We start from the raw sequence: 24721 nt of genomic DNA, 5'->3' as shown, positions 1-24721 counted from the left end.
GTAAATAGGCAAAGTTATAAAAAAATTTTTTTGTTGTTGAGTTCATCAACAAAAGACTTTCGAATTTGCAATATAATATGATTGAGTCTAGTTACCATTCTGTACATTACACCTGCACATGACATTTATTTTGTACCTGGAAGTCTGTGCCTCTTTCCCTTTCACTCATTTTGCTCACCCCCCTCCCCTACTGGCAATCACCAATCTGCTCTCTGTGTCGATAATTGTTGTTTGGTTTCATTAGTATTTTTTTGTTTTTATTTTCTTTTGATTACACAAGTAAATGAAATCATACAGTATTTATCTTTCATTGTCTGACTTACTTCTCTTAGCTTACTATATGTCGCCACTTTTTCTTTTAAACTTTTTTTTTTTTTAATCCTCACCCAAGGATATTTTTCTATTTATCTTCAGATAGAGTGGGAGGGAGGGAGAGAGAGAAACACCAATGTGAGAAAGACACATCGACTAGCAGCCTCCCATACAACCCAGACCAGAGCCAGAGTTGAACTGCACCAAGGTTATGTGCCCTTGACCAGAATCAAACCTGCAGGCTGACACTAACTGCTGAGCCAAAGAAGCCAGGGCACTTTTTTTAATTTTTAATTTTTTTTTCTTTATTGATTTTAGAGAGAGAAAAAAGGAGAGGGAGAGATAGAAACATTGATGAGAGAGAACATCAGCTGGCTGCCTCCTACATGCCTCCCACTGGAGATCAGGCCCACAACCTAGGCATATGCCCTGACCGGGAATCAAACCAGCGACTTCTTGGTGCATGGGTCCACACTCAACCACTGAGCCACACTGGCCAGGCTGGCCACTTTTTCTATGATTTCAGTAGTAGTAAGAGACATAAGGATAACCACTTAGAATTTGGAGTGGGGCAGGGAAGGAATGCTGTTTCACCAATTATTGAAAGTGTGCACTAAGTTAATAGGCTCATGGTTTATTCCAAATCCTTCTAAAAGAAACATGAGATAGTTGTCCTAACAAAATTATATAAATTCCTGCTCTATGCTGCTGATTACTGACCTTCTAGCAACCAGGCTGCATTTGCTTTCCTTGGTAACCTAGTTCAACCTGTAATCTTCTAGAACAAAGTTCAAAATACAACTTACACCAGACAGCAAATAAGTCTTTGAACTTGTATTAATCTAGATATGAAAATAGAAATTTGAGTTTGAGGAGTTAGAAAGCTTACTTTCATTGGGATTTAACTGATACCACGATAACTAGAACAATTCTTTTTTTATCCTGTAATGAAATAACTGGCTCAACCATAAGTAGAATTTTATATTAAAAACAACATTTTTATATTTTTTTCTCTACCAGTCTTCATTATTTGCATAGCTCAAATTAAATATTTTTCCTGTTAAAAGTTAGAAGGAAAAAAAAAAGAATCTTGTACAAAGAGAAGTTTTATTCCCCTTGAAACAGAACAACTGAAAGCAAAATCAAGGAGTCAAAATGCTGGTCTTAAATCTTGTCTCTCACTCACCAGCTGTGTGCCATTTCCTTACCTATAAGATGGACATAATAAAAGCATCTACCTCCAAAGCAGTTGTGAGGATTAAGTAAGTTAATGTACGTACAGAGCTTAGAATAGTGCCTCACACGTGGTGAGGCCTCAATAAACATGAGCTACTATTTTTAATATTATGATGACCATTCTTTTTCACTAACATGGCACATGTTGCTGACTGGCCAATGTAACATGTCCACTCTCTTTTTTTTTTAATCCTCACCCGAAGACATTTTTCCATCTTTTGTTCAGGTAGAGTGGGAGGGAGAGAGAAGAACAGAGAGAGAGAAACATCTATGTGAAAGGAACACATCGAGTGGCTGCCACCCACACAACCGACCAGGCCGGGGACAAACTGCAACCGAGGTACGTGCCCTTAGCGGGAACCGAACCCGGGTCTCTCAGGACCGCAGGCCGACGCTCTAACCGCTGAGCCAAACCGGCCAGGGCAACATGTCCACTCTCTTATCTACTTCCACTACAGAGGCTGGAAAAATGAAAACCTCATTTTGAGGCTCCCTTGCAGCGAAGCTGTGGTGGAGGGTGGAGAGCATGTAATAGCATTTCTGGCCAGTAAAGCAAAGGTGGACATCTGCTATGGTGTTTCTAGGCATAGGAGAGGCATAGATCAGTCTGGCCGGGGTGGCTCAGTGGTTAAGCGTCGACCCATGCACCGAGGTCACTGGTTGTGGGCCAAATCCCCAGTGGGGGGCATCCAGGAGGTGGTCGATCTATGTTCTCTCTCATCAATGTTTCTCTCTCCCTCCCTCTCACTTCCTCTCTCTCTAAAATCAACAAAGAATTATAAATAAATAAATAAATAAATAAAAAAGAAGAGTCATTGATCAATAACTTCTCTCCCTCTTCTTCTTCTCTTAAATATCTACTGGAGCTGTGATGACTGTCACATATTGCTACCCTCTTCCTGCTGTCTTGAATATGCTTGGACCTGTGACGATCACCTTTTAATTCTCAGCACAGTCAACAGGATTATTCTTTCAGTTGCGATATAAGGCTGTGTTTTCAAAGCTTGAGTGAAAAATATTTTACAGGTATATTTGAATATAAAATAATAGTTTTCATACTATTTGTTATATTATATAGAAGTTAGAATATAATTTCATGCCTTACAGTAAACAGAGTTATAGAGATACTAACATAAAAGATTTTTCTTATATAAATTCTCTAGTCTTAAAAAAAAAAACCCATTATTGGATGTGATGTATAAAGCATTGTACTATTTTAATTATATAAACAACCAGAAAAAAGTGGTGATATAAATACACTGTTACAAATCATACTATATTGTTATTAATTTTAATTTTTCAAATTTCTTTTGATTTTGATTCTGTTGTAAGAAAATGATTCTGGCATCATACACAGGTTAACTCATGAAGATATAGAACTTTCCTTCTTCTGGAATCTTTTATTAAAGTTCTTTCATTTAAAAAACTAATGTAAACAATGGGCAAAATTCTAAAAATAAGTTGTCTGTTCATTTACTTCTCCTCTCAAAAAATTATAAAATTACTTTTGGAATGTAAACATCCTTAAGGCACAAGATGTAAAAGTATCCATATAATCAATGAATTAGTTTGTCATAAAATATTTTAGCAAAAACTTAGATTGTATTCAAAAGACATCCCATATTTAAAAAATAAAAACAAAACTTCAACAAGATAAACAGAATTTCCCAAAGTATATACCACAGAAAGCTCGTCCCACGAGAAGCTCGTGTGTGTGTGTGTGTGTGTGTGCGCGCGCGCGCACACGCACGTATTGTGGGAAAAGTGGAGTGGTTCTGTGGTCAAATAAGCTTGGAAAATAATGCATAGTATATACTGCTTTTGATAATTAACATCCAATACACATGAAAACTCAATTCATGATACATAATAAAAAATATTCAATAACTGCTGGGTTGGTGGTAATTTATTTGAATCCCACGCTGCTATTCACACCAAAATAAATTCCAAGTGGATCAAATATTTCAACATTAAAATACTAAATGGCAAAAGTATAGCAGACAATATGGAAAAGTATATTTTTCAATAGTTGTGGAATAAAAAGATCTTCTTAAGAAAAATCTAATTACCCAAAGGTTACACAGATTGTATTATACTAAATATCTACAAATCAAAAGAATAATAAGAACAAATTGTACACATAAACAATGAAAGGAAAAACGAGAAAAAATATTAGACATGTAGGTATTCTCTAAGACTGATTTTTAAAAAATAAAGAACATTATGGCTCAGTAAGAAGATGGCCAGGAAATTAAAAACAAAACAACAACAAAAGGCCCCCCCCCAAATCAATATGTTCAGAAAACCCATCATAAAAATAAATGAGACTTTTATACAAAGAATATAATCCTTAACCTTACTCATAATTAAAGACATGCCAAATGCATTGAGAGATCTTTTTTCACCTATCAGCATAACAATATTAAAAATTTAGAACAGTGATACAGGTTAGAAAACAGGTCATTCCACACATTGTTGATGAAAATATAAAACAGATGCAACCTCTTTGGAATGCAATCTAGCAATCTGTATCCAAAATAAAATTGAATATACCATTTGATAAAGTAATATCTTAAAGAAAATTATTTTGCTTATAACTCATATGTATGCAAGGGCATATGTACAAGGATGTTCATTACAGTGTTGTTTATAATAACAGGATTGAAAACGACCTAAAACCCCATCTGTAAGAGATAGACCAAATAAACTATGATATTTATATACTAAAATATGTTGAGATGTGAAAAAATAATGAAGCATATCTAAATTGTTGATATAGACCACCTCTAAAATATCAAAAGTGAGAAAAGCTAGTCACTTATTTTATCAATGGGACGCTGGACACAGACCTTTCTATGACCCCTCATAGCTATTAGCTACAAAGCAAAGGATATGTTTTCTGACTTCCTGCTTAGTTAGCAACTACTCCACCATATGGTACTGAAGAAAGGCATTACTTACTAAATTCTTTCTGTGTTAAAGACTGTTAACATGTCTCCCATGTAAGTATTGAAGTGCCCGGATCTATCTGCTTGTTCCTGGTGACCTACCCTAACGATCACTAAATACAGCCACATTTAAAAACCAGCCTCGACTCACTGGCAAAAAATGAGCTGCCAAGTTGTTCCTGGGAGTCACATAAGGTCGAGGGTGCCTTCAGTTGCAAAAGCACAGAATGTCAGGGGGAAAATGTATCTATTTAAATATATGTGTAGATGTGAAGTGATAATGACATTGAACAGGATGTGACTCTCACACACAGTGAACACCCACAACCCTCTAATCAAAGAGGAATTCAGAGAGGAAAAGGTCAATTACAGGGCACACCACCACCCGTCCCAGAAGCCGCAGCACTTGTCGCCCACCAGAACTTCACTTCACTCTGAGACATACGCCTGGCAGTGCTGAAGCTTGGCAACCACTTACTTCCTGTTGAAAATATATTAGGATATGTTTTAGAGTTGCTTTAGAATTGTTACATATAGGTAAAAATTTGTGAAGAAGATTTTTCATGCCTTTGTTTCTCATAAAGTTTTGAAAAATAGAAATGATTTCAGGTACAGACAATGAAAATGCTTAATTCAATACCAAGAATCCAAAAGAGGGGAGGGTGAACTAGGGAAGTAGCGACTTTACAGGAACCTTCTCTCAGGAGCAGTTGAGATGAATGGACTTGCGGCCACGAGGAGCCGCCCTCAGTGAGTGGTACCTGGGACAGTGACAGGCGCCCATGGGGACACCAATACTCAAGCTCTGACAGCAGCATATGGAGCACACGGGAGGAAGGGGCGAAAAGGTCAGGAAGGGAGGCCGACGGAGCTTGGATTCAAGGCTGAAAACTGCCCTGGAATGTATTTGAAAGGTGTGAAATAATCAGATTGTACTTCACTCTGATTAAAGCTGACATAGTGTGAAGGTGTCAACCCCGGGTGACTGGGGAAATGGCGGTATCATTAACCCAGAATAAGAACATGAAAATCAGGCTTTACGTGGAACATGATGTTAAGTGTTAGATGAATTGATCTGGAGGTGCTAACAGAATAGTCGAATGGTTTTGTCCAAGTAGTTGGAAATATGAAACTATAAAGTCTGTAATTAAATCCTACAAGTGTGCACTAGGAATATGTGTCAGGCACAGAAAACAGCCTCGGCCCTGTTCTCATGGGACTTACAGTCTCAGGGTGATTTCAACACATAATCTATGACGAATGTTCCAAAAAGAAAGCAGACTGCTATGAAACTTCCCAGTAAAGAGGCAGTAGGCTCGTTCAAGGTATGGCTGCTCAGTGATCACTTTAGGGGTTATTCTTTGATACCGTATTTGTACTTATATTTCTGAACTGTTTTATCTGTACTTTAATTAGAAATGTGTGGATTAGCATTTGGGTACCAAGAATGCTTGTAGTGAAGCACCACCTCACTGCTACTGACTCTGCCCAAAGTAATCTTATTACATTCAAGTTCTGGGTTCATTTCTAATATAAATTTGTGGTTCAAAGTATTAAGTGTTCATTATTTTTCAGATCATTTCAAAGGGGAATACAGATTTATTCTGCACAAATATGGCATTCCCTCCCACCCCTTCCCAATCAGATGCAAAAATTGTGGCATTAATATTACAAATTGAAGAAATTTGAAATGCTTAGAATAACAGCAACATATTTTTGAAAGAAAGGAAGTCAGCAAAAATAATAAGGCAAATCTGAATGAGTGGAAAGTAAGAAAAGGAACTGGCATATGCTTCCGGAGAAAGCAAATAACACAGAAAAGAAATGAAAATGGGAGACAACTGAACTTTCCACGAACTCATTAACAACTGCAAAGAAACTGAAGGCAAAAATGTGCTGAACTCTCAAGAGAAAAATGGAAGACTTTTCTCTCCACTACATAAAGCTGACAAAATGAATGCAGAAGCCCCCAAATAAAAACTGAGTTTGAGAACAATTTTATTTATAAAAGAGGAATGCATGAGAAAAAGAACAAAAATCTAAATTTGCATTAAGATATATGAAGAACCATCACTTTGATCGAGTGCCTGTTTGCTAGGGTCTGAGGTACCTACATTTTCTAATCTAATTCTCACTTGAACTCTGCAAGGTAGCTACGATCAGATCCATACTAAGCCAGGAAACCTGGAGGCCAAGGATGTAAGGTGACGTGCCCACAGCCCTACAAAGGGTCGGCAGCAGATGGAGATTTGAATCAGTATCTTTTGGATTCTAAAGCTCACATTCTGCCCTGGTCAGTTTGGCTCGGCAGTTGGAGCGTCAGCCTGACGTCCAGAGTAACCCGGGTCCAGTTCCCATTGAGGGCACATGCCTCAGTTGCAGTTTGTCCCCGGCCCTGGTTGGGTCATGTGGGTGGCAACCACTCGATGTGTCCCTTTCATATTGATGTTTCTCTCTCTCTCTCCCCCCCCCCCCCGAACAAAAAATGGAAAAATGTTCTCAGGTGAGGATAAAAAATGAAAGAAAATAAAGCTCACATTCTGTTAGTAGACTCCTCATACAGAGTGGTATATGATAACTGAGAAGTGTTCAGGTCCTTAGCTTTGCTGACTTGTACATAAAGGTATTTTAGTAAATGCTTCCTGGTACAAAAAGACAATCGATGGCTTTCATAGCTAGGCACTTAACCAACAAGCACAGGTTAGGTTTCCTCAAATGCATGGGGGCCAGATTCCTCTCCTCAAAACCTGGCAATGAGATTGTCATAGAAAGGCCAGAAACATCTCTCTCCGAGGACCAGGAGCATCTGAAAATACAAGACTCTTCAGTCTGCAATGGCCTCCTGGTTCCCCCTATGCAGCATACCTTGTTTATTATGCTTCATTTTATTTGCAGATACTGTGCTTTCATCAACATCAAGGCAAGACCCTCAACCAGCAAAAACATTACAACTCGCTGAAGGCTCAACTGATGGTTAACATTTTTTAACAATAAAGTATTTTTTACTTAAGTTAGGTATATTGTATTTCTAGATATAATGCTATTGCACTTAATAGATGATAGCATAGTGTAGCCATAGCTTTTATATGCACTAAGAAACCAAAACAATCTGTGTGACTTGCTTTATTGTGGTGGTCTGCAGCGAACCCCCAACATCGCTGAGGCATGCCTGCACGGGCTGAAATCTCGAGGCCTGCCAACCAGTCTCACTATCATTCTCAAACACCTGGTTTTTATTTCCTCCAGCACTTATTAGCATAAACGACTTCTGTACTATCTCAATGTTTTCAGTGAACATTCCTTTCACTATTTTAGTTGAAAACAGGCTCTGCCTGAAAGCTGGAGAAATGATGTCCACTGCCCCTTCTAGTAGCTCTCATACAAGGCCTGCGGGTAAGGGCGAGGGGGGAGTTTCTGTCTTCTCCCGATCTTTACTGCTGCATCAGGTTATCCGCCCCTCCCCACCCCCCCAAGTAAAAAGCACGTTCTTTTCAGACACACACCATTCGGTTATACCTCCGCCATTCTTCTAGGTCAATGTCATCTAATAATACACTGATCTCACTTCTTATTAAAAACAGACTTGGCCATCTGATTCAGTCTTCCTTCAAGTCAAGTCCTGCATTAATTCAATTCTACGTGAACAATTAATCCAACAGCAAATCCTCTCAGTTCTTTGACCTCCCTCATTTCCAGGGACCAATGTTTTCTCTCTACTTTCTATGACTCACTCGTGTCCATAATCTGAACTTGGCCATCACCCGCAATTGTTTTATTTTACTTCCTATAACTTAAATTCCTACAAGCAATTCTCTGACTCCTGTCCAGGTTCGTCCCTTTCCCCTTCCTTCTCTCTCATTAGTCCTGACATTTGTCCATGGAAATCTCCAATGCCCTGCTCCATTTTCTTGCCTATCTAGCTTACACCGTGTGGTTCATCACATTGATGGCTAACAAGCCAGTATCTTACTTCCCTCCTCCAGTGATGTTCTTTAAAAAACTTTTTTTCCTTATTGATATTTGAGAGAGAGGCAGGAAGAGGGAGAAAGAGATAGAAACATCGATGAGAAAGAATATCAACTGGCTGCCTCCTGCATGCCCCTCCACTGGAGATTTGGCCCACAACCTGGGCATGTGCCCTGACCGGGAATCAAACCTGCAACTTCTTGTTGCATGGGTTGATGCTCAACCACTGAGCCACACTGGCCAGGCTCCACTGATGTTCTTTCTCAGAGGCCTGGTGAAACATAAATGAACGCATATTCCGCCTTCTTGTCACTACATCAGCTGCTAAGTAGTACTGGTGAAAAATAATTCTGCAGGATCACAGTTGCAGACATCAATTGGTTTCTTAATACCATCCAACATTCCACACCAGGAGGCTATCCCTCCCACTTCCAAAGAGGCTGTTTCAGTGCTTCCTCACTCCCCTCAAGCCTCTCAACCACTGCCGCCCGGCCTCAGCGGAGGACTGCCTCCATTTCAGGTAGAGAATAGGGGCTACCTGATGAAACACCCTTCACTTCCTAGCATCAAATCTAAAATCAGCCTTTCCCTCCTTCCCACCCATCACAATAGCACAGCCAGGCTGCTGCTTTCCAAGACCTTTCCTCCACCCTTGCGAGGATCTGACCCTCTGCACTCTGCCCTGCTGCCCTTGGACCTCGCTCTTCTCTCCCAACGTCTCCTTTCTTATTCCTCCCAATCTACATGTAAACAAACCAAAACACCTAGTTTGTCCTCCCTGACTCCTTCAATTTCCTCTCATTAGAACCCTTTTCCTACACCTGTCTCATTTCCCATACTCACTTATCAACCCTCTACCCTCTCCTGTAAGCTGAGGTCAATGGGACAATTGTCAGTCTGTTATGTGATCACTTGGCAGCATTTGACAATGTCCCACATCTTCTGCTTTGAAATGGTCTCTTCCCTGGGTCTCACAATACAAGAATATTGTGGTTCCCCTGTCACTTTCCATGGTGACACCTTTTCAAGCTCTCTTCCTGGCTCCTCCTCCTCTGTGCACAGTCACCCCACTCCTCACATTCTCCATCAGCCACCCATTAATTCCCATAGCTTTGTATGCTGGGAACACCAGGTTTATTATCACCAGCACAAGCTCTACTCCTGGGCCTTGACTGCAGTGACCAGCAGTCCCTGTTTGCCAATGACTAAGTGGTCTCCTTGGAACACAGGACTTCCAGTGCTAAAAGCAGGAAAGTCTTGGGCAAACTAGGACGAGTTGGTCACCCTGGCCCAATCACTCGTTTCACATTACTCAGGTGTCCTACAGGTACCTCAAATGTAACATCTACAAAACTGAATTCATCACCATCCCCCTCAAACTTCTCCCTCCTCCAGCATTCCCTATCTCAGTAAACGGCTCTACCTGTTCAAGCCAGAAGGCAAGCAGGCATAGAAGAATCTCTGTATCTCAACACACTAAGCTCCCTGTAGCTTTACTTCCTGCGGAAGTATCGAATAAGATTCTTATATAACCTGGTAGCACTTAAAAATTCTCCTCAAGGCCCAGCTGGTGTGGCTCAATGGTTCAGCGTCAACCCATGCACCAAGAGGTCACCAGTTCAATTCCCGGTCAGGGCACATGCCTAGATTGTGGGCCCAACCCCAGTGAGAGGCATGCAGGAGATGGCCAACTGATGTTCTCTCTCATCAATATTTCTATCTCCCTCTCCCTTCCTTTCTCTCTAAAAATCAATAAAGAAAAAAATTTTTTTAAATCCTCAATGAAAAACAATATAAACTAATGTATCATTTATCTGAAAAGTTACAGATCTATTCGATAGCTCCAGCGGTGCAAGATTTTTTCTTCAGTGCCATTCTTCTACCATTCAAGTTCTTGACAATAATTTTGACTTCTACTCAATCCACTATTAAATTTCTTCTTTATAACACCTTGGAATATTTGTTTATAACATGTTGTTATGGGATGCTTAAATTTTCTTTCCAATAAGCTGAAATAAAGAAGTGTTCCTCCAGTACGGAAATGCTGAAAAACAACTTGGATTAGCTTATGATTGCCTCAGCCTGACAAGTGGACATTCTGTAGGTTACCGGGCAACAGAAAGGATGCTCTCCCAAGTTCATTCTGCAAATGGTCTGTGGACCGCAGCTACCTCCACATGGTTCCTGGCTCCGGGTGCCCTCTACCAAATATTGCCTTTCAAACGGCCTGGATAAGTGAAGCACAGCCCAGTGCACAAAGGAGAATGAATGAAAGTTTTAGACAAAGAAACCGCAAGACAAGAGCAAAACCCAAGACTCTTTAGACCAAAGAAAATAAGACAAAGAAGTTAACTTCATGGCACTTGGTTTATCATATTTACAGCTCAACTGCATTCAGTATGAGACAGTAGGTAGGCTGACATTACAATGACAAACTGGGTATTAAATTACGGAGAACATTATCTGAAAAGAAATGATTGTTAACAGAGGACCAGACTCCACGAGAAATGGTGTCCCTTCCTTCCTCTCAAATATAAGGAGATTTTCTCTTCTGATCCTGAGAGGTTAGTTGAAGTGGGTGGCTTGCTGTGGTTTCACAACTTGAAACTTGTTATTAGACATGTAGCTGCAAACAATACGAACAGTTCTCCATTGCTCAGTATATTTATCTTAGTTTGTGTTTCCTATTTTCATCCTCTGGCCAGCCATCTTGTGACCACATATGTACATATCAGTGTTCTCACCAGGGTGTGTGCATCAATAAGAGGAGAAGCTGAAATTAGATTAACAGCTGTGGTAAAACGTCCAAAGAGAAAAAAGATGGAAACTAGCTAAAATGAGAGGTTCACACATTGTGAGAGAATCTAAATTATCGATGTCCCTAGTTCTGCGGATAACTGAGAGTCAGCTGTGCACACATCTGTGGGTGTTTATAAACATTTACCATCTGTGAGAAGCTCATGGGTTATAAATGATGAGCTAATTAGTGAAATGCTAGTCATTCCTAATGACAGTTGTTATGGATAAAGGTTTTATCCAGGTTAAACTGAACTCAGAACCCTGTTGATCACTGGAGGCCACTCTAACTTTTATTACAAGACTAAGGAGCTACACTATGTCACACATTAAAGACTCATTAGGACTACATCAGCCTACTAGTTTATGCATGTTAATGAGCCCTACTCTTAACAGACTGAAGTGCTAATCAGGTATTTATCTGGGAAAATTAGAAGTTGTCAATCTGTAAAAAGTTCACCTAATTCTGTTATATATGACACATTTATTTCTGTTTTACATAATACTAAACTTATTTCATTCAAATAATTAAGAAAGCATAGATAGCAAACTAGTAATTGACATAAGAGACAAGTCATTAATGAAAAGGTGTGTTCATAAACATACATACATACCTGCATACATATGCATTCCCCTAAGTCCCACATATCATAAACTTTTTCTAAACCCATTTCTCTTTCACTGATCAAAAATACACTGGGGAAAATATTCCAAACAGGTTAACTTTCAAATAAATTTGTCCTATAGTCGAATAGAAAGCAAAAACAATGACAAAAAGAAAAAACACCCAAAAAACAAAAATTGCACGTGGATGGAGACTCACATTTACTGCGAAATTAAAAGTACCTTATAATAATATAGTTTTTAATACAGGACAGTGCTATAGAATGAGTGAACGAGGACCTAAACAAATTCTGACTGCTTAGGCTCTAACACCACATGCTTTTTACCTACCTAACAGACCACTCAATGCTACCCAGCACTGCTTGTATTCCAAGAGCATAACAATGCTGTCCAAGACATCGAGAATTTTCGCAAGTGAAAAAAACTGTTACCTAAAATGTCACTTCTTATCACAATTCCTATCCTCCCATCCTTGCTTTATTTTATTCTCCTTAAAACTTACTAAATTCTAACACTATATATTTACCTTAAATGCTGTTTGTCTTCTCCATCAGGTTTAGCCCACAAGGGCAGAGAAGTTTGTTTTGTTTTCTGCTCTATCCCCAGGAACTATCCTCAATAGATATTTGTTGAATGAAGGAAACATTTTGATAGAAAAGATTTTCTTTCCCTCATTACTGTAATAATTCCATTAAGAATTTTTCAATAAAAAAGTTATAAACTTTTTGTTAGAAATTTAAAATCACAAGAGCAAATAACACAGTCTTGGAAATCCTTTTGGGATGCTCGGTAAGGTGTGATTAATGCCTTCAAGAAGAACAAAGTACTGACTAGAACATATCACATGTGCCAGGGAAACAAACACGAAAGCAAGTTCCACAACAAGAATTCCAGAGCCCGAAGGCTGGGCCGATTCCACCGCTACTGGAAGGTTCTCCCACAGCTGGGTGATGGGGTGTATTTCTGTCTTACCTTTCCCGTATCCCAGCCTCACTCTCCAGGAGGGGCCAACTCCAGCTTACCCTCACGAGCAAACGTGATTTGGTTTCTAATATCCAGTGACAAAAGAATGCCTAAAATATCTTTGTTAACAAAGGTTTTTTCCTTTAAGAAAAAAGCTAACACGTATGTGCAGTTGTGTTTCATACTCTATGCCAGGCCCCTTTCAGTTGATCAATTATCCCCCAGATGTAAAATTGGAGATGCAAAATATATGTATCCGAAAGCTGGTATAGATATTATCCACCCATCATGAATGTTTCTCCCATCCTCCCCACATCCAATCAGCTACAAAGCCCATTGGGACTGTTCTCCCCACATCCAATCAGCTACAAAACCCATTGGGACTACTTCAAAACTGCCTTTCAAATCTACCCTGTCTTCTTTCTCAGGACATCCTTATTCAGGCCTTTGGCATTTCTGTCCTGCAGAATTGCAGCAGTCTCCTAATTGGTCTCATTCCTTCTGCTCTCCCCACCTCCTCTAACCCACTGCAGTTTTAGCATCCAAGTCATCTCTCTCAAAGACGACATCACTGCTCTGCTGAAGGCCCTTGGGGTGTGCCTACAGCACGGAGCAAAACCCCTAAACAGAGCACTCTCCCACCTTCCAATTTAGCCTCATCTCTTCCTACAGCTCTACCCAAAGATCACTCCAAGGATGCTACGTTATTTGTTGCTGGCCATTTCATGCTTCTGTGTCTTAATTTACTCATCCAAGCATGGAAGCCCTGGATCATTTAGCTGTGTTCGATTGGTATCCACCTAATTCAAGATTCTGCGTTTCAAAGGACCAGTCAAGGTCTGAGCACTACTACTCAGGTGCCAACTCACCCTCCCTTCCTAATGGGAAAGCAGACGGATCATACACAATACAGAAACTATCTGCATAGGAAAGAATGCACACTGCATTCTTGGATTACAAGTGGAAAGGGTGACCCTAGCTGGTGGCAGAGAGCGGGAAGGGAGGAAATTCCACCAGTGTAGGAGTCCTGCACACAGCTCCTCATTCCGGGGGATTCCCACGGAGCCCCAGGGAGTGGAATCCAAGAGTGGGAGTGTCTTGTGCCCAGCTTCCAGAACTTGGAGAGTGGCAGATGCACTGATGATGTCCATGCAGATGTATCATGCGCAGCTGAGCGGGGCCAGCAGGCTGCAGACCTCTCCCTCCCCCTTCCTTCGGGCACAGGCTGGGGAGAAGTCTGCACAGAGAAAGTGCAAATTCAAGTGAAGAACACGCATACATTTTTGAGGCTCATCAATGTCAGGGACAGAGATGATATCTAAGAAAAATCTAACAGATCTCCCAGGTTACGAGTCAAGAGCAAAACAGACATCCCCTTTTCAGAAGTGGACTGGAGGAATCATGGCAAAGTAGAGAGGCTGCTTCAGGCCCAGAAAGGGTGAACCTAGAAGAGGGCACGCCCTTAGAAGTGAGCCCCAAGCCGGCCTTCAAGCTTGGGGTTCATTTTAGGGAGAAGGAAAAGAAGAAGAGAAATAGGAAGGGAATTTCCAATATAAATAACTGAATTCCACACAGAAATTACTGAGTTAAATCAGAGGGAGGGAGAGGGAGAGGAGGAGAAAACTGGATTTTTTTTTTTTACACTGTTCAGAGTCAGACATTAAATGGCATTTATAGAAGTAGTTACATCTTTGCACACCTGAGTTTGCTGTCATGACTGTGAAATACCTATTTGTTACCAATTGCATAAGAGGACATAAAACAAATTTGACAGATGCCATATCTTGTCCCAGGACTGGGCCAATTTACTTTTCAGGGAGTCTACTCAAATAGAATATGTACAAATTAAGGAATTTTTGTTCCACAGACATGAATTCCATAAATACTTTATAAGTGCTTATTGAACACCTGCTGTGGAAAGATACTATATTAAAACCAGCAGCTCAAAAAAAGATTTATTTTTTAAACATGGCTAATTTTGTATAAATGAATTTTATTTTTGTAAGATTTATTCATTGAAAAATAATGGTATGTTTAATTTTCATGTATAAGTAAGCAAACTTTTTATAGCCGAGTCAGAACATTAACTGAAATATTTAAAATAACTACAGATGTTTCATGTCATTTTCTTCTCTTTTTTTTTTTTTTGGAATTTATAAAAGATGAATATCATTTAATAAATCTTTATGCCAAAGAGGTCTCTGATAAGTTTCTAGGAGGATCTTTAAATTCTCAAAACTTTTGATTTCTATTTTCAAAATTAACTGACCTCAAATTGGAGCAGGTTAAAAGCATGCCCGCACACTCTAAGCCTTGGTTAGCTAAACTGCAACACTCAGATGGAAATTTTTATATCTTTAAGAGTTCCTCAGATTCTGACAATGCTCCCCACTGTTGGAGATATTTCTCCCTTCTCCTCTTCCCTTCTCCCTTTGAGACTTGATGAATGGTGACTGAGTAATTATTCTGGTTCTATTACATCACAGTGCAATGTTTTAGGAATAGGATGGTGCCAACCATAAAATGGAAATTTTCTCATGGGAAAGAGAAAAGATTTGCAAAACAACACTTCTTCCCAGCTTCCTGCAGCGAAGAAACACATCTTAAACTCCCCACTATGCCTCCAAATATAACCTTAGGCATTTTATGTTCAACCCCATAATTTAGGAGCCAGCTCTTCCTCGGACGGCAATGCTGTGCATTTAAAGAGTCTGTCAGAGCAGGATATGCCCAAACCCCGGTTTCCTGGTACTAGGTCCTTCAGGATCCCATAGATGGTCTCTAAAGGCTGCCGTCTATGGGGAAGGTGAGCAGCAGAGTTTTTGGCAAAGATTAAAAATGTTTCCAATTATTGTAAATATATTTTAATCTACTAAAATTAGAGTACACAGCAAAATGATAGAATAATCTATTCAAAACTTTAAATTTACTTTCTGACTAATGTGTTATTTATCCAATAAAACTAGTCCATGCATTAAAGAAATAGTGAGTGACTGTCAGAGGGGAGTGGGGAATGGGGGACTGGATGATAGAAGGTGAAGGGATTAGCCAAAGAACATATATGCATAACACACAGACAAGTGTGATGATGGCCAGAGGGAAGGGGTGCAGGGGCCTGGTGGAGGAGGCCAAGGGAGGGGGGGATAGAGACATCTGTAATAGTGTCAACAATAAAAATAATGCAAAAAATGAAAAATAAAGAAATAGTGAGTGACCAGTATCAAAAGGCACTTTGCTTTTATTAAGAGAAAAACATCTCTGTTCCATTAAAAAATATTTTTAAAAATACCTTTATCCATGTGAATTCAACAGAAAATACAATTTAATTAGCATCAAGAATATCCATTGGAAATGGGACCATAATTGCAATTCGACAGCAATAGAATCAATACTTCTAAAAGATATGTAATGCCCGGCCAGTGTGGCTCAGTGGTTGAGCATCAACCCATGCACCAAGAGGTCACTGGTTCGATTCCTGGTCAGAGCACATGCCCGGGTTGTGGGCCAAATCCTCAGTGGAGGGCATGCAGGAAGCAACCAATTGATGTTCTCTCTCATTGATGTTTCTCTCTCTCCGTCTCCCTTCCATTTCTCTAAAATCAATAAAGAAAAAAATACTTTAAAAAAAGGTATGTGAAGTGCAATGAAAACACTGCCTTTCTGGGCTTCCAAATTAAGATAGTCGTGAACCAAAGTGTTCTTGATTTTATGACATTTGAAGGCTACTTTGCAGTTAGGTTAAAAAGAGGAACTGTCAAACATGTAAAATCTTCAGAACTAACAGCAAGTCAGAGAATCTAAGTTGGAATGATTTGGGGGGAACTATCCAGCTTCCTAATGCAGTTGTCCTTCATACAACACTCTTGAGAGTTGGTGACGGAGCCTCTGATTCAACAATAATTTGACAAAAATGTTTCTACTTTGCAAGAGTTCTTGCCTGAATATCACTAATAGTTTAAAAATAAACACTAAAAGATTATATTGAATTAAAATGGTCACTTCTACCCATTAATGATAATTATTGGTGGAAGTTTTATTGTGACAGTTCCCTCTAGCCAGGCAATGGTCTCCCAAGAATTGCTCATTCCAAAAACAGTCTTCTGTTTTCTGTTATTACACTAGTCTGTCAAAGTCTTCCTGCCTTGGAGCATCCTCGCCTGTGTTAAGTCTGTCCTCGATGTTTAACTCTGTTAATATTATGCTGTTTCTAATTTTCTTGAAGAACACTGGATACTGAGGAAGGAAGCTATCCAGGAAACAATATTTTAAAATCCGATTACAAAATAATGTCTAATTTCATCTGAACACAAATGGCTATTTATGCCATTTTCAAGTAACACATAAATATTCAATTTGTTTAATTTTCCCACTCTGCCCTAGGGTATATTTATTCATCATCAAAAGCCAAATACTACTGAGTTCCTTTTTCACTAGGCAAGATAATCACTTTAGACTTTGAGCAACCTCCATGACCGAGTTCAGTAGCACTGAATGGATTTCCTTCAATTTTAAGGATTTAATGTCAAAATGACCAGAAACAGGAAGAGAAAAGAGACAGCCTATTAATAAAAAATAAATAAAAATCTGGCTCACCCCATGAACTTTTGACACATTGATATTTTCATCTCAAAAGATATACAAACAATAGACCAGAAACCCTGGGAACTGGAAGCAGGGATAAAAGGAAGGAGCACAATGGCTGGTTCCGACTAGTCACTGCGACAATCGGCAGCCAGGCGCTTGCCAGCGTTTCAAAAGTTCAACTGCAAAACTTTCCCTTTCAAATTAATAGAATCTAAAAATCAGACAGTCTCTGCTATTAGAAATGTGCTGAAAGATTAATTTTTCCCTAACAATTACCATTACCTTTAATCAATAATTTTCCCAACACAGATCAGTCATTTTGCAAATGCATGCTTTGGCTACAGGAAGACAAGAAAAAAATCAGAGCAGTTTTTTAGTTTTAAACTAAACTCTGTGTTATAAAAACCAAAGAATGATCTCTATAAATTATTGATCTACATCAGGAGTTGACAAACTTTCTGTCAAGGACCAGAGAGCAAATATTTTGGGCTTTGTGGAGCATACGGTCAGTGTCCCAACCACTGAGCTCTGCCTTGGCACCAAACAGCTAAGACAATACAGGTAAAGAATCGGGTGTTGCTCTTTTCTAGCACAAGTTTATTTACAGAAACAGGTGCAGGCTAACTTGGCTCGAGGGCTGCAGTGCAATCTATATTTTTCTTTACTCATAAATATCAATACTCCAAACTAAACGCAAAATGAAAAAGATGTCATTTGACCAGTTACATTTTTAGCAACTGTTTGACAAATCTTAAGTGGCTTCTCTGGTATTGACTATGTGTACACAGAATGCTAGGTTCTATAAGAAAAAGACGGCATCAAGTCATACTCTTGAAAAATGTACACAATCTATTAGAAGCATAAGACCAGAGCAAATGAAGTGAGTATTAATGAACTATTCCATACATAAGACTACAATGGTTTATAAGAAAGGTACTGTCTATTATCAAGGATACATATTAAGAAGATATTTTGAAGAATGCAAGAATTGAACTAAATCATATTTTGTTATACTCAGTTAAAAATGAGAGAATAGGTTTTTATGGCAAAGAGAACACCGGAAATAAATGTGCAGAAGTAGGAATGACTGACTGAGCTTGTGGATGGCGTAACCAGTTCAACGGAGGCAGAGTCAGTCCCTGAGAAGTGCAGGTCCCTAGTCTCTTATCCATAACCTCTGCGTCAGATACTTCGGAATCCATTTTTCAGACTGCAGAAAATTTTAAAAGGTGAATATACTCTAAATCTTCACACACCCAGAGCAACCAGGGGCAACATCCTCTAATTAAACGTATTATTATTTCTGCAGCATTAATATTCACCTTTGATGGACCCTTCTATCAGTTCAGGTCAGGTTTGGCATCAAATGCATTTGGGCACTAAAGTTACTGAAATAAATCCTGGTTTTCAGAACAGTTTGCATTTTTTAATTGCAAAAGGGGGGTAGACATAAAGTGGATTTATTTAGCTGTCCTGAGGCACTAAGCAATCCTGTGTTTGTGCAATTTTGTCTGCTTGGTTGTTACAGTTTTTTGACTAGCACCAATAAGTATTGGGCTTTAGGGATGGCATAAATTTCACCTCTTTTTTTAAACTGTAGTATAATTTTTTTAAAAAGTGTTGGACTAGATTCTATGAGGGTGCCAAGAAGGTTCAAAAGTGTATCTTTCTTTGGCTTTAAATCAATTGGAGGGCACTAGAGGCCCCTGTTTCTCAGGGTAAATGCTAAAACATAGAGCTACATAGTATTTAAAGACTATGTGTTAGATAATAGTGATGTGGTTAAGTTTCTTAAAAGCTAGAGAGATTTATGCTTATGTATGAAAATAAAACAATACTCCTTGTCTATCTCGGAAAATAAAAGAATAATTTCCCATCAAATACAAGCAATTCCACACAAAACTGGCCATCTGGCATGGAGGGCTCCTCAAGACAGCATCCACAGGTTTGAAATACGCCATGTAAATAAGCACCGATTAGGGGGACAACGCCCGGAGCGGTATTCAATGCTGTACACAAAGAAGATGACACTGTGATTGAGTTCTCAATTGTAATGTAACAGATGTATCTGATGTTATCAAAGTTATAGCATTCTCCGAATTGTAATAACATCAAAAGAGCTGAATGGTATCATTTCTGCCCAAGAATGTGAACAGGGTGAACTTATTTATGCTTGGTAACAGAGAAGTTATAAATAAATAATACTCGGAGTAATCTATGCTACACCATAAAGATTTGAATTATTTTGTCACACATAAAATTTGATAATTAGCATTTCATCTTCCACTCCAAAACAAATTTAAACAAAAAGTGGAGTCTATTTTTTATTCGTCATATAGATAATATTATTATATAATATTCATAAGGTAGGCAATGAAAAGCCATTTTGAAATGGCTTTTAAATATGGATTAAACAGTAACTAGTAAGTGTGAGGATGTATCATGAAGATGGTTAACCAAGAGTGATACACATTACTTAACAAGGTAAAAAAAAAAAAAAAAGAAGGAGGAGGAAAAAATAATCACGGTTTCAAGATATGTTGTGCTGTAGAAGGCTGAGACCCATCTCTCCTAATATCCCACTTTTGGGGCTTTTGGATGAAGACAGAGGATAATGTATGAGCCTTGCACAGCTACACACAGAAGACAAGTGTTCACACAAAGGCTGGGCTCTGAATGAGTTTTCACAATTCAAGCTGTATAATTCCAGTGAAAGACATGCCTATACACACGTAAAAAGCTGTATAAACTATTTGTGAGACTTTTGGAAAAAGTTCTCACCAGTCACCCCTGATACTGACTTATGGAATCTCAGTCTCTTACTAACATAAAAAAAAAAAAAAAAAAAAATGAAACCCAAAACACTAATTTGAAAGAATACATGCATCTCTGTGCCCACTGCAGCATTATTTAGAATAGCCAAGCTATGGAAGTAACCCAAATGCCCATTAATAGACAAATGGATAAAAAAGCTGTGGTGCATACATGCAATGGAATATTACTCGGCTGTGAAAAGGAATGAAATCTTAGCATTTGTGACAATATGGGTGGACCTAGAGGGTATTACGCTCAGTGAAAAAAGTTAGAGAAAGACAAATACCATAGGATTCACTTAGATGTTGAATCTAAAGAACAAAATAAATGAACAAAGTTGAAACAGACTCATAGACACAAAAGCAAACTGGTGGTTGCCAGAGGGGAAGAGGGTTGAAGAACTGGGTAAAAGAGGTGAAGAGATTAAAAAGTACAAATTGGGCCAGGATGGTGTGGCTCAGTGGTTGAGCGTTGACCCATGCACCAAGAGGTCACCAGATTGATTCCTGGTCAGGGCACATGCCCAGGTTGTGGGCCCCAACCCCAGTGGGGGGGGATACAAGAGGCAGCAAATCGATGTTCTCTCTCATTGATGGTTCTCTCCCTCTACCTTCCCCTCTCTCTAAAATCAACAAAGAAAAATTATATATAAAAAAAATACAAATTTGTAGTAAAAAAAAAAGTGATGGATCTGCAAAGTGCAGCATAGGGCACATCGTCGATAATGTTGTGATAACTGTGTGGTGTCAGATGGGTAGTGGAAGTATCAGAGGGAACACTTTGTAGAGTATATGATTGTCTAACCACTATGCTGTACTGTTGAAACCAATACAAAATATTACTGAAAGCAAACTGTAACTAAAAAATTAACATTAAAATACAAAAGATACTTTTACATGGTGGATCTGGTGGTACTGGTGGAATGTCTGTGGACATTTGTTCTCAAATACGACACACTAAGGTGTTCGTGCCCCTTCCCCAAACTAGTATATTTTAAAGTCCCTGGTTCCTTAACTTCTATTCTGGGTCAAACGATAAAAAATACTGAAGACATTTCCAATCTCTTCAGAACTGTTGAGCTCTGTTGGGCCTCAAACTACTCAGACCATAGAAAAATCCCTCCTTCGCCCTGGCCAGTTTGGCTCAGCGGTTGGAGTGTCGGCCTGCGGTCCTGAGAGACCCGGGTTCGGTTCCTGCTAAGGGCATGTACCACGGTTGCAGTTTGTCCCCGGCTCTGGTCAGTCGTGCGGGTGGCAGCCACTCAATGTGTCCCTTTCACATCGATGTTTCTCTCTCTCTCTCTCTCTGTTCCTCTCTCTCCCTCCCACTCTACCTGAACAAAAAATGGAAAAAATGTCCTCGGGTGAGGATGAAAAAAAAAAAAGAAAAAAAAAGAAAAATCCCTCCTTCAAGAGGGGTGGTCTGATGTTATGGTACTAGGTCTTGGCACTGGAATAAACAAATCACTGAATAAGCTAAAGAATCAAAATGGAACCTGAACCAGGATAGGAAAGACTTCCTAATTTGGCAATCCTTCCAAAACTTCCCAAAGGTTTCCAGGGAAGATAATTCTCAACTTCATACATAGGTATAGTCTAGTGCCAGTTACCAATCAATAAAATAAGTTTTGGTCCTTTTCCCCTGCACTATGGTTAAATCATCAGTAGTGAAGGAATAATAGCACAGTAGTAAAAAATATGACCTCTGGTCAGAAAACTTGAGTATTGGCTTCTTTGCTAGCTAAATCTGTGACCATGTACAAAATAATTAAACAGTTCTTAGATAAAAATAGTCTTAAGTTTGTTATAAGCATTACATGCAATAATTAACACATGTGGAGCTTGGCAAATAACATGTGATCGATGGTGGTGGCAGAAATATTATGAGTAATTGTTGTTATGATTGGTAGTAGTAGTAGTAGTAATAGTATTACTATTCCAAAAAAGGTGGGGGCAAGAAGAGAGAAATATATCAAAGCCAATGCAATTTAATTTTTTATATTCTTCTAAATAGAGAAATTATTAAAACCACTGGCCTATTTATGTGCATCCATTGCCAATAATGCTAGAAAACTGAAAGCACTACTGAATAAAACTAGAATATGCACAATTATGGAAAATAATCTAAGTTTTATGTTATCTGAAGAGGACAGGGTAATTGTCAAAGCCTTTATGAAAGTAAGTATACGCATTAATTGCTATCTGTTGAGACTGGCAGACATTCCCAAGTAGTATTTATGTAATATGCATTTCCTCTAAAATGGAGGCCTAATTGCTCAGTTATTCTAAATTGCAGAATGAAAAACAAAGGAGCCGTTTTGGCCATGTGGGTAAACAACAGATTTCTAAAAGCTAATTATCTTTTTTATTTAATAGACTGAAGTTGCACCAAATGAGACATTTAAATCTAATAAATAATAAACAAATTGCAACCTAAAGACTAAAATATAGAAGCTGCTCATATAGTTTTTATTGCTCCATTAAATAAACTCTTATTTACTTCCCCCACAAAACATAATTATACAACACTGGGTCCATTCAAGGCCATTCTGATGTGCTATTTAAAAATTATGTGAATCAACTTACATACTCAGGAAGTCTTAAAGCATAATATTTGAATTCTATTATCAAACGCCCTATTCGTTTCCATGATTAAGAAACAGAAATGCAGTTTTAGAAACCTTGTACTCGATCACATAAAATCGCTATTACTATTTGTCTTACTAGAAATGATTGCATATAAGGATAACTATGCACTTTAAAGAAATAAATACTAGTGTCTATGCTTACTAATTTCTACATCAGATATTTAATAACTTTGGGTATCTTCAATATCAAAATAATTCAAATTTAAACATCAACCTCAGAAAATGTATTCAAAAGTCACATACCAATTAAATAAAGACATCAAGAAAATGTAGTTAATTTGCTTGTTTATTTAATGTAATATCAAATGATTCAACATACGTAGCCAAAACTGTATATCTGAATACTTAAGAAACCTTCAGGCTTATCATTTTTAGAGAAAACAAAAATGCCCTTTTAATGCTATAACATGATAGCATGAGATGCTGTGCTTTCCTAGTTTTTCTGCTTAAAAGGATTTTTAATGCTTCATTTTTCTTCTTAGGGAAATTTAGCCCACTAATCTATCTTTTATTTTCACTCTATTAACAAAAGTCGCATTCCGAAATAACAGTGAAAATAAATAGTAGACTTGAAAGCAGTTGCCTGCCTTCTTGCCCAAGGCAAGTCATGCTTGATGACGGACAGGAAAGAGCAGGGATTTAGTTTCCTCCACTCCCGTAGGGGGTGACAGGTAAACTGAAACATCTGTGAACAGATGCAGTTCTCACTGCACGGTAAAAATACTGAAGCCATGAGAAATGGAGAAGGGTGCACCCTGTGGCAATATGGCCGGATTATATATATGAAGATATTTCTCTTCCTCATTTAAGGACGCATGTCTAAATACAAAAATTAGATGAAACAAAAAGTTCCTGGTCCAGAAAAGTGACAAAACAAGAGTAAATTCAACAATTCACCTTCCACATTTTTTTAAGGATCGAAAAGCTAGGCTGACAACTTCTACGAAGATAAGAGCAGTACAGCTGACTCTTGAACAACAGTAGGTTTGATTGGGGTGGGTCCACTTACAGGCGGATTTATTTTTTCAATAAATGCCTGGACTGCTTGCAGTTAGTGGTTGGGAGTGCGCTGACGCAGAGCCACCTGTACGCACTGATCTGCGCCACTTTTCATAGGGAAGGTGAGCATTCGTGGACACTGTTATCTGTGGAGGTCCTGGAACCAGAGCCCTGTAGATACTGAGGGACAACTAAGTTTTTGGGGAGTCAAAAATTACAAGTGCAGTCCATGAACAGGGTATGTGCTTCCACTTTTTTTATTTCTTCCTCTATTTCTTTTTTCAATGACCTGTAGTTTTCTGCAAATAGGTCCTTTACTTCTTTGGTTAAGTTTATTCCTAGGTATCGTAATTTTTTTGGCGCGATGGTAAATGGGATTGTTTTTTCAGTTTCTCTTTCTGTGAGTTCAAGCAGAAAAAGACAAATACCACATGATCCCACTTATATACGGAATATAATGAACATAACAGTCTGAGGAATACAGTAGACCCAGACACATGGAAGTAGGGCACAGACTGACATCCCTCAGAAGAGGGGATGGGGGATGGGGGGTGGGAAGAGATAAACCACAGAACTTATATGCATGTATGCATGACCAATGGACATGGACAACTAAGCCGGGGACAGGGTGGAGGGGGGGTGGGGTGGGGGGAGTGCCAATGGGGCAAAAAGGTAAAATATCTGTAACAAAAAAATAAAAATTCATAAAAAAAAAAAAATTACAAGTGCATTTTCGACTGCATGGGGGTTGGGCTGTAATTCTGGGGTTGTTCAAGGGTCAATTGTACCATGTTCTTACTAAAATGACTGTTTTAAAAAAAATCAATCTCTA

The 24721-nt window shown here is 38.8% G+C and overlaps 1 protein-coding gene across 3 annotated transcripts in view; it reads right to left on the bottom strand.

Annotated features, from left to right (window-relative positions):
* DIAPH3 (diaphanous related formin 3) overlaps window positions 1–24721 on the bottom strand; it is a 487836-nt gene that overhangs the window by 119194 nt on the left and 343921 nt on the right. The window contains exon 26 of one of the 3 annotated variants that reach the window (XM_036249889.1): window positions 10649–10689. The exons of the other annotated variants lie outside the window; for them this stretch is intronic. Coding sequence (XP_036105782.1) covers window positions 10664–10689 — 26 coding nt within the window. The 3' untranslated portion in view covers window positions 10649–10663. Of the gene's footprint in view, window positions 1–10648; window positions 10690–24721 lie in introns of those variants that run through there. 3 annotated transcript variants of the gene reach the window in all.

This window comes from Molossus molossus, unplaced genomic scaffold, assembly GCF_014108415.1.
Source record: "Molossus molossus isolate mMolMol1 unplaced genomic scaffold, mMolMol1.p scaffold_m16_p_9, whole genome shotgun sequence".
In the NCBI taxonomy this organism is placed as follows: domain Eukaryota; kingdom Metazoa; phylum Chordata; class Mammalia; order Chiroptera; family Molossidae; genus Molossus; species Molossus molossus.
Note: the sequence above shows the minus strand (reverse complement) of the source record. Positions and strands in the feature narration are given on the sequence as shown.